The 12,129-nt window shown below is 35.3% G+C and overlaps 1 protein-coding gene across 1 annotated transcript; it reads right to left on the bottom strand.

Annotated features, from left to right (window-relative positions):
* Positions 1 to 2,183: 2,183 nt before the first annotated feature.
* Positions 2,184 to 3,060, bottom strand: LOC148851866 (pathogenesis-related leaf protein 6-like). Its single transcript, XM_088946189.1, has one exon. The coding sequence runs from the start codon at positions 2,997 to 2,999 to the stop codon at positions 2,496 to 2,498; it is 504 nt and encodes a 167-aa protein (XP_088802315.1). The 5' UTR covers positions 3,000 to 3,060; the 3' UTR covers positions 2,184 to 2,495.
* Between the last annotated feature and the right edge of the window lie 9,069 nt (positions 3,061 to 12,129).

The following is a 12,129-nucleotide window of genomic DNA, read 5'->3' as shown; positions in this document are numbered from 1 at the left end:
AGTTTTCATAGTTTTTACAACATGAACTTTGAAAAGATAACAAAAGATTTTTTTAATACTCTGAAACAAATAGCAATTTGTTGTTGTTGTATAACAATGAGAGCAGTTATCAAATAACTGAATTATGGATTCATTATACTTACAAATTATAGTATGAATTAAACTAAGCAGAGGAATCGCAGTCAACAACTGGTTGATGTGTTCTTTCGACCAGAACATAAGGATCTATTTTGATGGATTTCCATTTCTGTTGGAATGGCATTTCCCCATTTGAAGGAATGGGCATTCCCTCCCCCTCTCATGGGAATGAAAATCCATTTCAGCCAATTCTAATTCCAAACAGGTGGGTGAATAGACAATTCTGATTCCGGTTTCGACTGCAAACCAAATAGACCCTATAGCATTTGTAGAATTTCAAAAGTTAGAACCACCAACACTTGACATAATCTACAGAATCCCATAAGCTAGCAAGCAAATTAAGAATAGCTGCCATTCTGTTTAATAGTCCTCCTAAATACCCAAAAGACTCCACTCAAGTGAAGGGTTAGAATAAGCCCATGGATCTGATTTCACAATGTGCAATCCAATCTGTTAAGGCCCAAGCACTCCATGATTGCAATTAGCAACAGAAGAAACAGAAAACAGAATGAAGAGAAAAAAAAATTTAGAAGGAAAAAAGCTTCTTGTTTTTTGGTAACACCTCAATGTGCTAAAACTTCTTTTGTTTCATGGTGGCAAAGACCTCCCTAATGGCTCGAACAATATGTAGATTTCAGCTAATATATATTTATATATTCCTATAAAAGAAAAGCCCCAACATTTTATATATCTTTCTCATAGTTTGTGAGAAATAATTTAATATATAACGTCTAAAATTGTCATTTTATAGGGATATATAAATATGTTTATGTTTCTCTCTTATTTTATATGAAGCCGAACAAAGCCTCAAGCTTCTAATTCTCAAAATATATTCCTATAAAAAAGTCCCAACATTCTATATATCTTTCTCATAGTTTATTTGAAATAATTTAATATAAAACGTCTAAAATTGTCATTTTATAGGGGTATATAAGATATTTTGAGAAGAAAGAACAAGAGAATTAGAAGCTTAAGTCTTTATTTGGCTTCATATAAAATAAGAGAGAAATAAAAAACTTTACAAAATTCCTTTAATAACTTTCCCTCAACTTCCTCTTTGTCTCTTGTTTCTATCAAGCCACACACTTACAGGATTAAGGCCTGCTAATTATAATTGAGTCTCATTAGGTCAGACCTGATAAATAAAAAATCTGACTAACAAAGATCATTGGTTAGAGGTAGGAGTGCAAATTGGGCGCCCAATTTTTACATCGAATTGGGCCCAAGCCAATTCAAATTTTAACAAATTTTCAACCTGAACCGGCCCAAGTTGCACCCCTACCCAGAGGTGTTCTATACATTCAAGCTAGGATCTAGACCCAAGCCATAGACAATTGCAAATTTGACAAGAAGGCTACCTTTTCAATGTAAAAATGGGGGCAAGATACTACCCATGCAACAGGTGTGGTGACTGTGCCAATAGAGAAATAATGGTGGAAGAGGAGCATTTGGATCAATGAAAAAGTTTTAGTGCGAAAGGTGTTTGATGTTTTGCCTAAAAGGGTTTGCTATACTAAATAAAAAGAAACAATTTTGAACCAGACATCTCAATCCACATAGGATCCAGAAGGATGGCGGAAATGGGGTTTGACAAAATTTTGTTATAGAGTTTGGGAAAGAACGTGAAGTTCAAGATAATGAGACATCATCTAAGTGCAGTGGTGAAAGTAGAATTTCTTTGTCCCTATAGTAAATCAATAGAGCCTGAATGACATGGAGATTAGAATTAACAAATGACTACAAAACCTCTTTAGCTATTTACGAAACTTAAAGTGCAGAGATAATTTGGAAGCGCGAGTCGGTTCAGAATGATATTTCAAAGGAAAACAATGACCCAAATGCAGGTTGGTAATAGTAGAGAAAAAGAATTTTTTTTGAAAAACAAGGGTTATCACTCAAGGTATACTTCTTAATTTTTTAATCCCTATCTACCTTGCCCCCTTTTTTATTCAATTGCATCAATAAAACTTAACTTGTTATTAAAAAAAAAAAAGAATATTTGAGCTATATGTTTTTACTGATCCACTGTCATTTTGCATCAAAAGTGGCTGAAACTATCAACATAATAGTCCAAATATTTCATTTAAAAACATTATTTTCCATTCTATGGAGAAACAAAGGCAGCCTAAAGAAAGATTGATTAATCCGAACTCTTATTCATACTGCACAAGATGGGCTGGTTGAAGATTAACCACAGCCACCGGTGTCTTCACTTATTAACCACAGTATGGACTAATAATGATCCTCTTGATCACTATCTGATGATCTATCCAAAATACAAAATCCACAACTTATTTTATATATGTGAGACCTTAGATGAATTTATAAGCAGTTATGCCAAGTGAAGAGCTCTCCCATCAAGAACTCTCTACAAAGGAATAAGGACGTTCCCCAATGAAGTTGCCAGGGGGATCATAGTTGCAGGTGACGAAGAACCATCCATTGTTGCATCTCACTCTAGCACATCCCAGACGAACAGAATCGCGCCAAACCACCTGAGTGTAGTGCAGGCACTGGCCTCCAATGCAGGAGTTGGAATTGTAATCGTAGAAGGGTTTCTCCTTAACCCACAAGTTGACAGCATCTACACCTGTAAATGCACCGCTGCCTTTGGCCAGGTTCTCGCCGTAGAGTCCGCCGCCTGAGTGCACCAGGTTGCAGTCTCGGATTCTCTGGTTGGCATAGTTTCGGGCGTAGGCTGCGACGTTGTTGTCCCACCTCATGGGGCCGACGCCCACCTGCGCACGGGCTGCGTTGTGGGCGTTTAAGTAGTCCTGTGGGGAGTTTTGGGCTTGGGAGACATGCCACAGGCCGAAGCTTATGAGAAGCACCAGAGCCAGTTCAAGCCTGCACCATCCCATCCTAGCAATACTATTGATCTTTTTGATTGAAAAGTTGGGTCTGTAATGAAGTTATTTATACCCAAAAACTAAGATATTTCAACTAAGGATAAACATTAAAAGAGAGAGAGAGAGAGAGAGAGAGAGAGATTTTGGACTTTGGTGAATAAATGGATTGTGGACTTTGTTAATAAAATGATAGGAGGAGGCCAAAGGCCATGGCTGCTATTGAATGTGTCAAACACATTTGCTTTAAGAAAGATCATGAATACATTTATTGATGTAGATTATTCCAAATTGTGTGGCCACTCCCTATCCTATTGTTTCCTCTAAATTACACAAAGGTTAGATGGAGTCATTCTAAGCTCCTAAGTCTTTTAATAATCTCTTTTGCAAGATGATTTGGCCATCATCCCTTTTTTTAATAAGCACTTCCCTAATCCTTAAATTAAACAATGCTCGGTTGAACTTTGGAAACCATGGAGATGCTTGAGAGAGAGAGAGAGAGAGAGAGATTTTGGACTTTGGTGAATAAATGGATTGTGGACTTTGTTAATAAAATGATAGGAGGAGGCCAAAGGCCATGGCTGCTATTGAATGTGTCAAACACATTTGCTTTAAGAAAGATCATGAATACATTTATTGATGTAGATTATTCCAAATTGTGTGGCCACTCCCTATCCTATTGTTTCCTCTAAATTACACAAAGGTTAGATGGAGTCATTCTAAGCTCCTAAGTCTTTTAATAATCTCTTTTGCAAGATGATTTGGCCATCATCCCTTTTTTTAATAAGCACTTCCCTAATCCTTAAATTAAACAATGCTCGGTTGAACTTTGGAAACCATGGAGATGCTTGAGAGAGAGAGAGAGAGAGATTTTGGACTTTGGTGAATAAATGGATTGTGGACTTTGTTAATAAAATGATAGGAGGAGGCCAAAGGCCATGGCTGCTATTGAATGTGTCAAACACATTTGCTTTAAGAAAGATCATGAATACATCTATTGATGTAGATTATTCCAAATTGTGTGGCCACTCCTTATCCTATTGTTTCCTCTAAATTACACAAAGGTTAGATGGAGACATTCTAAGCTCCTAAGTCTTTTAATAATCTCTTTTGCAAGATGGTTTGGCCATCATCCCTTTTTTTAATAAGCACTTCCCTAATCCTTAAATTAAACAATGCTCGGCTGAACTTTGGAAACCATGGAGATGCTTGAGAGAGAGAGAGAGAGAGAGAGAGAGAGAGAGGGGGGGAGGTCCCTTTGAAAAGTTAAGCCAAGGATCGCCTTTTGGACTTGGTAAATAAATGAATTGTGGACTGTAAGGTCATACGTCATGGCTGTGATCTATGATTGAATGTGTCAAATATATTTGCTTGAGAGAGAGAGAGATCATGAATACATTTATTGACATAGATCTTTGCAAATTGGGTGGCCAGGCCACTCCTCTGTATATGGTATAAAGTTTAGATGGAATAATTCTAAGCACCTAAGTTTCTTCTTAATGATCATTGCATCATTTGGGCATGCATCATGCCATTTTTTGTGAAACAAACACTCTCCAAATGCTTAAAAATTCTGGGTTGAACTTTGAAAATCATAGGGTTGAGAGTTATCTAGAAAGAGAGAGAGAAATTGAACTTTATGCTCCATGGGCCCATTTGACCATTAATTAACCAACTAGCTAGGTGGCGCAGCCCCATTTTGATATACCTAACGTAAATTGTTAGGTCAGTTACCATTAAAATATAGAGAAATAATAACAATTAGAGCTGATTAACTTAGGTTGTGTTTGGTGCCTTCTTGCTTGAACCTGCAATGTTTTGAGTTGAAACACTGTTTATACTTGAAAGTCTTGAAAAACAAACCCTTTGTTTGTACTTGGATCCTGGTTGGTGAGAAATTTGAGTTTTCCACTCGTATTGAGATTTTACTTTCTAGAGAGAAGAAAACACCAAATTGGCATTTTTCTGAAACACCCCCTATTTTATGGCTGCTTTAACTCTAAACAGTCTCCAACCAAACACAAAATTGACTCTCAAAACATCCGCGTGGCACTGATATAGTGGTGTTTATAAATGAAACAGCAACGGTACCGAACAGCCCCCTAGAATCTTTCGTATAACCCAGACCAGAGGTCATTGCAGCAGAACTGTCAACTACGGTACCAACAGAAAATATTTTATTGCATAATCCTCTGTACCATTTTGATCCATCTACGTGGCAAAAAAGAAGAGATGTGCTTTAGCAAGGTGAAGATACCAGAAATTGGAGATGAATATGACTCGGTGATATGTCCATATGTTTGAATTCGAATTCGAATCCCTGATTGGGACACCCAAATTTGATCATTCATAATTGAATTGAATATGGATCCACTCCAATCTGATCCAAGATCGGTAAATTTGGATTAGTCTTGTTTTAGAAGGAAAGAAGGGAGAAGAATAGCAAGCTTAGGGAAACTCAGAATTGATTAAGAAAAAGCCCATAGTAGTGGTCTGTCTGATCAATTGAACATAAGTGCTGGGGCTTGGGTTAGGATAGCCCCTAATCTTTATATATAATGTGGACACTTGCTTAGCCTCACGTAAAGACCACCATCCCAAAATTTTAGTACATCTTAGTTAAGCCTGAGTACCGTTTAAAATGTCTTCATGGGCTTAAGCCCACTCTACATTGCACCACAACATCTTGGGCAAGGTGTTCATCGGCATGTTGGTTAGAAACCTAGAGGAATTTCATTCGATCCAAGGTCTCTGCTATAAGGAAGCAGAAATCCCCAAAACCCCTAAGACACCCCAACCCTGGGGAAGGTGGGATTCGATCCCATTTCTTTTCTACTACGAATTAGAGACTTTATCAGCAAGCTAGCAGCAGCAGGAGGAAGAGGATGATGAGAAAAAGAAGTAGCAGCTGGAGGAACAGGAATTTCGTTTCTTGATCTTCAAGAATAATAGAGGTGTTTGGCGATTTGTTCCTCAGGAACAGATTTCTGTTCTATAGAAATAGAAACGTCATCTGGATAGCACACAGGAAGAGAAATTATTGCCCAACATGTTATATTTTTTATGAGCACTCCTTCCCCGAACTCTTAAGTCATTGCCATCTACTGACTCCACTGGCATGGTTCTTCCTTCTCTAGGCGCCATTGGCTCCACCTCTTGTTTGGATCCTACGATGGTATCCCCCCCCCCCCTCTTTTACCTTATGTTGAGGTTATTAATGAGGAATCTGCTTCTTCTTCTCTTGACTCAGAACAGGCAATTTCTATAAGTGTGGACTCCTTACCAATTCGACACACTAGGGCTTTTCAAGAACTGTTGGACACCACTCCGGTAGTGCATCTTCCTGCGGAGCGCACTCGTTCCATGGAAACAAGGTCAATGACACCCTGTTTGACTCGTGTCTTAACTGCCACTCGCCACCCTCTTTCGTCTGCATTGCTTCATGATGTTGCTACTCATGAAGTTGAGTTGTCTTCCTATGTTCAAGCATCCAAGCTTGCTCATTGGCGTTCAGCCATGGCTGCCAAGTTTAATACCTTAGTCTAGACTATTACTTGGGAGTTGGTTCCTTATGACTCCTCTATGAATCTTGTTGGTTTTAAGTGGGTTTTCAAAATAAAGCGTCACCCAGATGGTTCGATTGATCATTACAAAGCATGTCTTATTGCTCTAGGCTTTGCTCAAATTCCTAGAGTTGACTTCACAAATACTTTCAGTCCCATGATAAAACCCATTACTATTTGTAATGTTCTTCTCCGATAGTGTCTCGTGGTTGGGATATTCGACAATAGGATGTCCATAATGCTTTTCTCAATGGGTTTATTACAAAGACTATATATATGCGCCAGCTAAAATGTTTTGAGGATAACAACTATTTGCATCATGTCTTCAAGCTTCACAAGGCCCTCTATGGTCTCAAACAGGTTCTTCGGGCTTGGTTCTCTTGTTTGAGCAACAAATTTATGGTCTTGGCTCTCGTAGTTCACAGTGTTTATCTATACTTAGGATTAGATTATCCTCTATGTCTTGGTTTTTGTTGATGATATTATTATAATCGAAGTCCTTTCCCTCTCATCAGTGACTTGTCCCAATCGTTTGTTTTCAAAGATTTGGGGTCTTTGCATTGTTTTCTTGGTATTGAAGCGGGATGCCACATGGCTATTTCTCTCTCAGTGCAAATATATTTTGGACCTCTTGTTGAAGAGTAATCTTGTTGTTGCCAAACCAGTTTCCAATCTCACAGCTACCTCCTCTTGACTCTCTAGATTTTAAGGAGAGCCATTATCTGACCCCACTCAATATCACAATATTGTGGGAGCACTTCAGTATGTCACTCTTACACATCCAAACATAGCTTTTGCTGTTAATAAAGCATGTCGGTTCTTACATGTTCTTACTGAGGAACATTGGGCGGTTGTTAAACGACTTTTGAGGTATTTCAAAGGCACTATTGATTATGAGCTGCACTTCTCGATTCGGTCCTCTGAGTATTTGGTCACCTACTCTAATACTGATTGAGTAAGATGTCCTGATGATCAGCGCTCTACTGGGGGTTATGGAATTTTTCTTGGCTCTCACGTAATCTCCTAGAGTGCTAAGAAGCAACCAACTATTGATTGTTTCGGGCCTTGGCCAATGCTACTACAAAGCTAATGTGGCTTCAGTCTCTTTGCTCTGATATGGGTATTGTTTCCCAACCACCGCCTATGATCTATTGTGATAATGTTGGAGCTACATATCTTGTAGCTCATCCCATATTTCATGCTCGTACTAAGCACATAGAGGTCAATTTTCATTTTTAGCGTGATCTTATTCTAAAGAAATCTTTGGTGGTTCGATTTCTTCCCACTCAAGATCAAGTTGTCGATGTTTTTACTAAGTCTCTCTCTTCTCAATAGTTCGAGTGGATTTAATCCAAACTTCATGTGCTTCCTACCCATTTTCGCTTGAGGGGGGCGTATTGAGGAATCAAACAGCTCTAGTCCTCCTACCAAAGATAGAGAAGTTACTATAAAGAGAACTCCTACCAAAGATGGAGTCGTTACAATAGATAGAGCTCCTGCTAAAGATAGAATAGTTAATATAGAGAGACCAATTAGACTAAAAAAGGAATCTCTCTCCTTAGGAGTTTGTCATTGTTTTGTATATAACTCCTTGTACACTCAAATCAGGTTAATGAAATTCGACCTTTTCTTTTAGAATTTTGTCTTTCTCTTTTCTAAACTTTAACTGAGATTAAACTATTATTTATTAGATACTAGACTATTAATTTAGCTAGAATTAAGAGTGTTCATGGGTCTATTCAATTCGACTGTGGAATATTTGGCCAATCAAATCGGCTTGGTCAGGTTAGGGAGTTGGTCACCCAAAATTAACTAAGCACTAATGAAAATTGGCCAACTTGAGTTTTATCAGTTTGGGTCAATTTTTGGTTTGGTTGATTGGTTTAAAAGATTTAAACTTAAAAATTTAAATTTAAATTTAAAATATTATAGTATATTATTAAAAAATAATTAAAAATTAAATTTATGTTATAAAATATCTTAGACTAATAAGTATGGGAAATTTCCCAGTTTCTCGTATTAAAAAATATTTAAAATATAAAATATTAATATATATTATATTTTAAATATATATATATATATATATTAATATAGATATTTAAAATATATATATGATCGATTCGGTTCAGTTTTGGTCAATTTACAAATGGCTAAATTGAAACTGACCCAACTTGGTTGGGTTCGGAAGCTATTGAACAAAAGTTGATTGAAAATACTAGAAAACCAACCAACTCAAGTCAAGTTGGTCGATTTTATCAATTTGACGAACAGCCTTAGCTAAAATTAATTATTGTTATTTTTGTATTGTAAAAAAAATTATTAAAAGTAGTACATAAAATATAAATAATTATTAATTATTTGAAAATTTAAAATATACAATTGCATATTCTTGTGTATTTCTATTGTTTAGGTTTCGCTTAACAAAGCCCATGCATTGCATGAGTCCCCATTAGTTACCATATACCAAAACAAAATAAGCCATGTCTTCCTTTTTTTTGCTCCAAAATCCTCATTATATTTGTTCCTTTTTTGGATTTTTTCTTATTTTTAATTCTATTATATTATTATTATTATTATTATTATTATTATTATTATTATTATTATTATATTTGTTGTTGTTGTTGTTGTTGTTGTTGTTGTTGTCTCAATGAATTACTCCTCCTAAAACAACTATCTTTCTTAAAATTTCCCCCAAGTAAAACTTTTTTTTCCTAAAACATCTCTTAGGGTCCATTTGGTTCGTAATTGGAATCAGAGTCAAAATCGGAATCGAAATCCTCTGGAATTATAATTGAAATGGACCATTCTCATAGTCTATTTGGTTCAGACATGAATGAGAATGGGAATTAAAATCAGAAGGAATGAGATTCCATTCCCAAGAGATGGGCAAGGAATTGCCATTCCCTCAAATGGGAGAATGGCATTCCAGCAGGAATGGGAATGGGATTCCAATTCCGTCCAACCAAACAGTTGGAACCGGAATAGCCCATTCCGATTCCGATTCCAGACCATAATCCTACAAACCAAACGGATCCTTAGGTTGTGTTTGTTTTGATGTAAATACTAAACCAGTTATATTACACTAGTCCGATTTTGTAACCATTTCGGCAAAGTGTAAATAACCACAAAAAATCAATGTAAAACTCCACGTACACCAAGTTTTATATCGATAATCAAGGGGAACTTACCTTCATTAAAAACAATGTAAAACTTTACATCGATAATCATCGGTTCCTATTTAAACATTGATAAACCAACTAGTGCAGAATTCAATGGTGTAAAAGTATATTTACACCTCTTTCAAACGCAGTTTTAAATAATATCTCACATCCCCAATATTTTCTCTCTCAACCTTCCAAATACATGTATAAGTAAAACTTTAAATATTAAAATAAGATAACTAACAAATATGTAATGTATTATAAGAAAAAATAGACAATAAAATAAGTTAAATAATTTAAAAAGTAATAAAAATTATAAAAATTTATTATAACTGAAAATAATTATATAAACTTCTAATAATTTTTTGTTATTATAACTAATAAAAATGGTAAGTCCAATCCATTTAGATTTTCTTCAGAAATTATAAAAAAAACATAAATTAATGAATAAAACAATGAACTTTATAAAAAAAAAAAATCTTAGTTTTAAAATTATTTTTATTGTACTAAAGCCAATTTTAAGTTATATTTAAAATAGTTATTTAAATTTAATAAAACTTAGTAATAGTAAATAAATTTAATCCATACACTCATCCATCCCCTCATCTCTCTTTCTCCATTGCCCCCCCCCTCCCCCCACCTTCTCTTCTATTAGCTATTTTCTTAATAAATGTAATGTATCCAAAATTAATTACTAAATTAAGTGGACCTAATTCATAGTATTTAACATAATTCAATTAGGTAAATTAGTAAGTTAAGTTATTAATTACTAAATTAGTAAGTAAATTATAACATAATTCAATTAAGTTATTAATTTAACTTAATTGATCTACCATGATAAATTAATTAACCTAATTTAATCAATTAAATTAATTCAGGTGATGTTTGGCATCGATGATGATTTCCCAGAAATCAGTGCCACATAGGATCCACATCAGAGTTTGAAGAACAACTAGGATGCTCAATTGGGGACAAGGACAAGGATGGGGAGTGAAGTTTTTGCCTCCATGGGGAACCCTTGGGACAAATTTTGAAAATATAGTTATCTATAATTATAATAATGTCGTTGCATTTCCAATTTATATGTTATCTTGATGATTAATGATGATAGTTAAGTGTTAGATCAATTTAGATTATTAATTTTTTCTTTTTTTAAGTAAATCTTTTTTAGTTAAAACAAACTTTTAAGTAAATGAATTCGGGGATTTGGGTATCCAATGAAGCATCAAGGATGGAGGTTCATTTTTCTCCCTAACAAGGATTGGGAATGGAGATGGAGAGTTATTTAGAAATTAGGGACAAAAAATGGAAAAATATGGTCCCCAAGCTTACGCCACTGCAATTTCTGAACTCTGCCGTGTCAATATATTAAATTAATAAAAAATGTGTAAAAATAGTAAAAACTTAATAATTAATAGTATATAATACCAACACATGAAGCTAGTCAAGATTAATTATCACTAAGATAAATTAGGAAAATTCCATAATTCAAAAAAAAAAGTTGACATTCAAATAATATAGCCTAGATGAGTTCAAAACCAACCAAAAGGATAACTCTCTTAGCATCTTCAAAAACAGTCATGCAGCCATAGCCCATAGCCCAACTATCTCTGCAGGCTTGACCGTGAAATGTTGAAAAGTCGTTAAGCTAGTTTGTGCAAAAACATAGGGTCTGGTTTCATTACATTTTTTGCCATTTTGAGAAAACTTTATGCATGGTGATGTTTGGTTCCATTAATGTCTTTTTTTTTTCTTTTTTTTCTTTTTTTTTTTTTTTTTGAGAAAACGGCACCACATAAAGAATCACATCAGTCACCATACCAGACAACACTTTGAGGAAAGAACAGACATAAAAAATGGCATTTTGACAATTTTTTTGAAAATACAGCTAACCAAACAGCATATGACGAATGTATACTTTAGCCATTTTCTCACAATGTGATTGATGTGGCTCCAAGGGGCAATGGAACCAAAAAATCACCATAGAGTTTCGGCCTGCTTTACAATTTCACCATTTTGTGCTTAATAGGGTTGCTCCCCTAGCACCGCTCCTTGCTCATCTGCTCAGACAAGATTTTTCTGACCAAATACAACAGTAATAAGTGGGACCAGGGCCCGCAGTGAATTTTGGACACCCAAACCAAAGATAGGCTGGACCTACCTCACACTCATGACAGGCCATTACAGCCCATTACAGCCCATCTGATTAGCAGGCCCAAACTGGCCAATCAAAATTGGTTGCTGCGTTTGACAAGAGTGCAAATGGAACATGTATGATGCAAATTCAAAATTCAAAAAAAATGCCAAGTTAATTTGTTTTTACTTTCATAAATTTTGTGTTACGTTTAGTTGTGATGGATATAAAGACTTTCTTTTTTTGTATCAATACATAAATTTCAAGACTAGAACCTACCTACCTTA

Source organism: Nelumbo lutea, chromosome 5 (assembly GCF_056320005.1).
Source record: "Nelumbo lutea isolate HS-2025 chromosome 5, American lotus-T2T, whole genome shotgun sequence".
Taxonomy (NCBI): Eukaryota; Viridiplantae; Streptophyta; class Magnoliopsida; order Proteales; family Nelumbonaceae; genus Nelumbo; species Nelumbo lutea.
This window is presented reverse-complemented; position numbering and strand designations above follow the sequence as displayed.

Excerpts from the sequence above, each read along its gene's own strand:
- LOC148851866 (XM_088946189.1), bottom strand. The coding sequence starts at position 2,999 with ATGGGATGGTGCAGGCTTGAACTGGCTCTGGTGCTTCTCATAAGCTTC.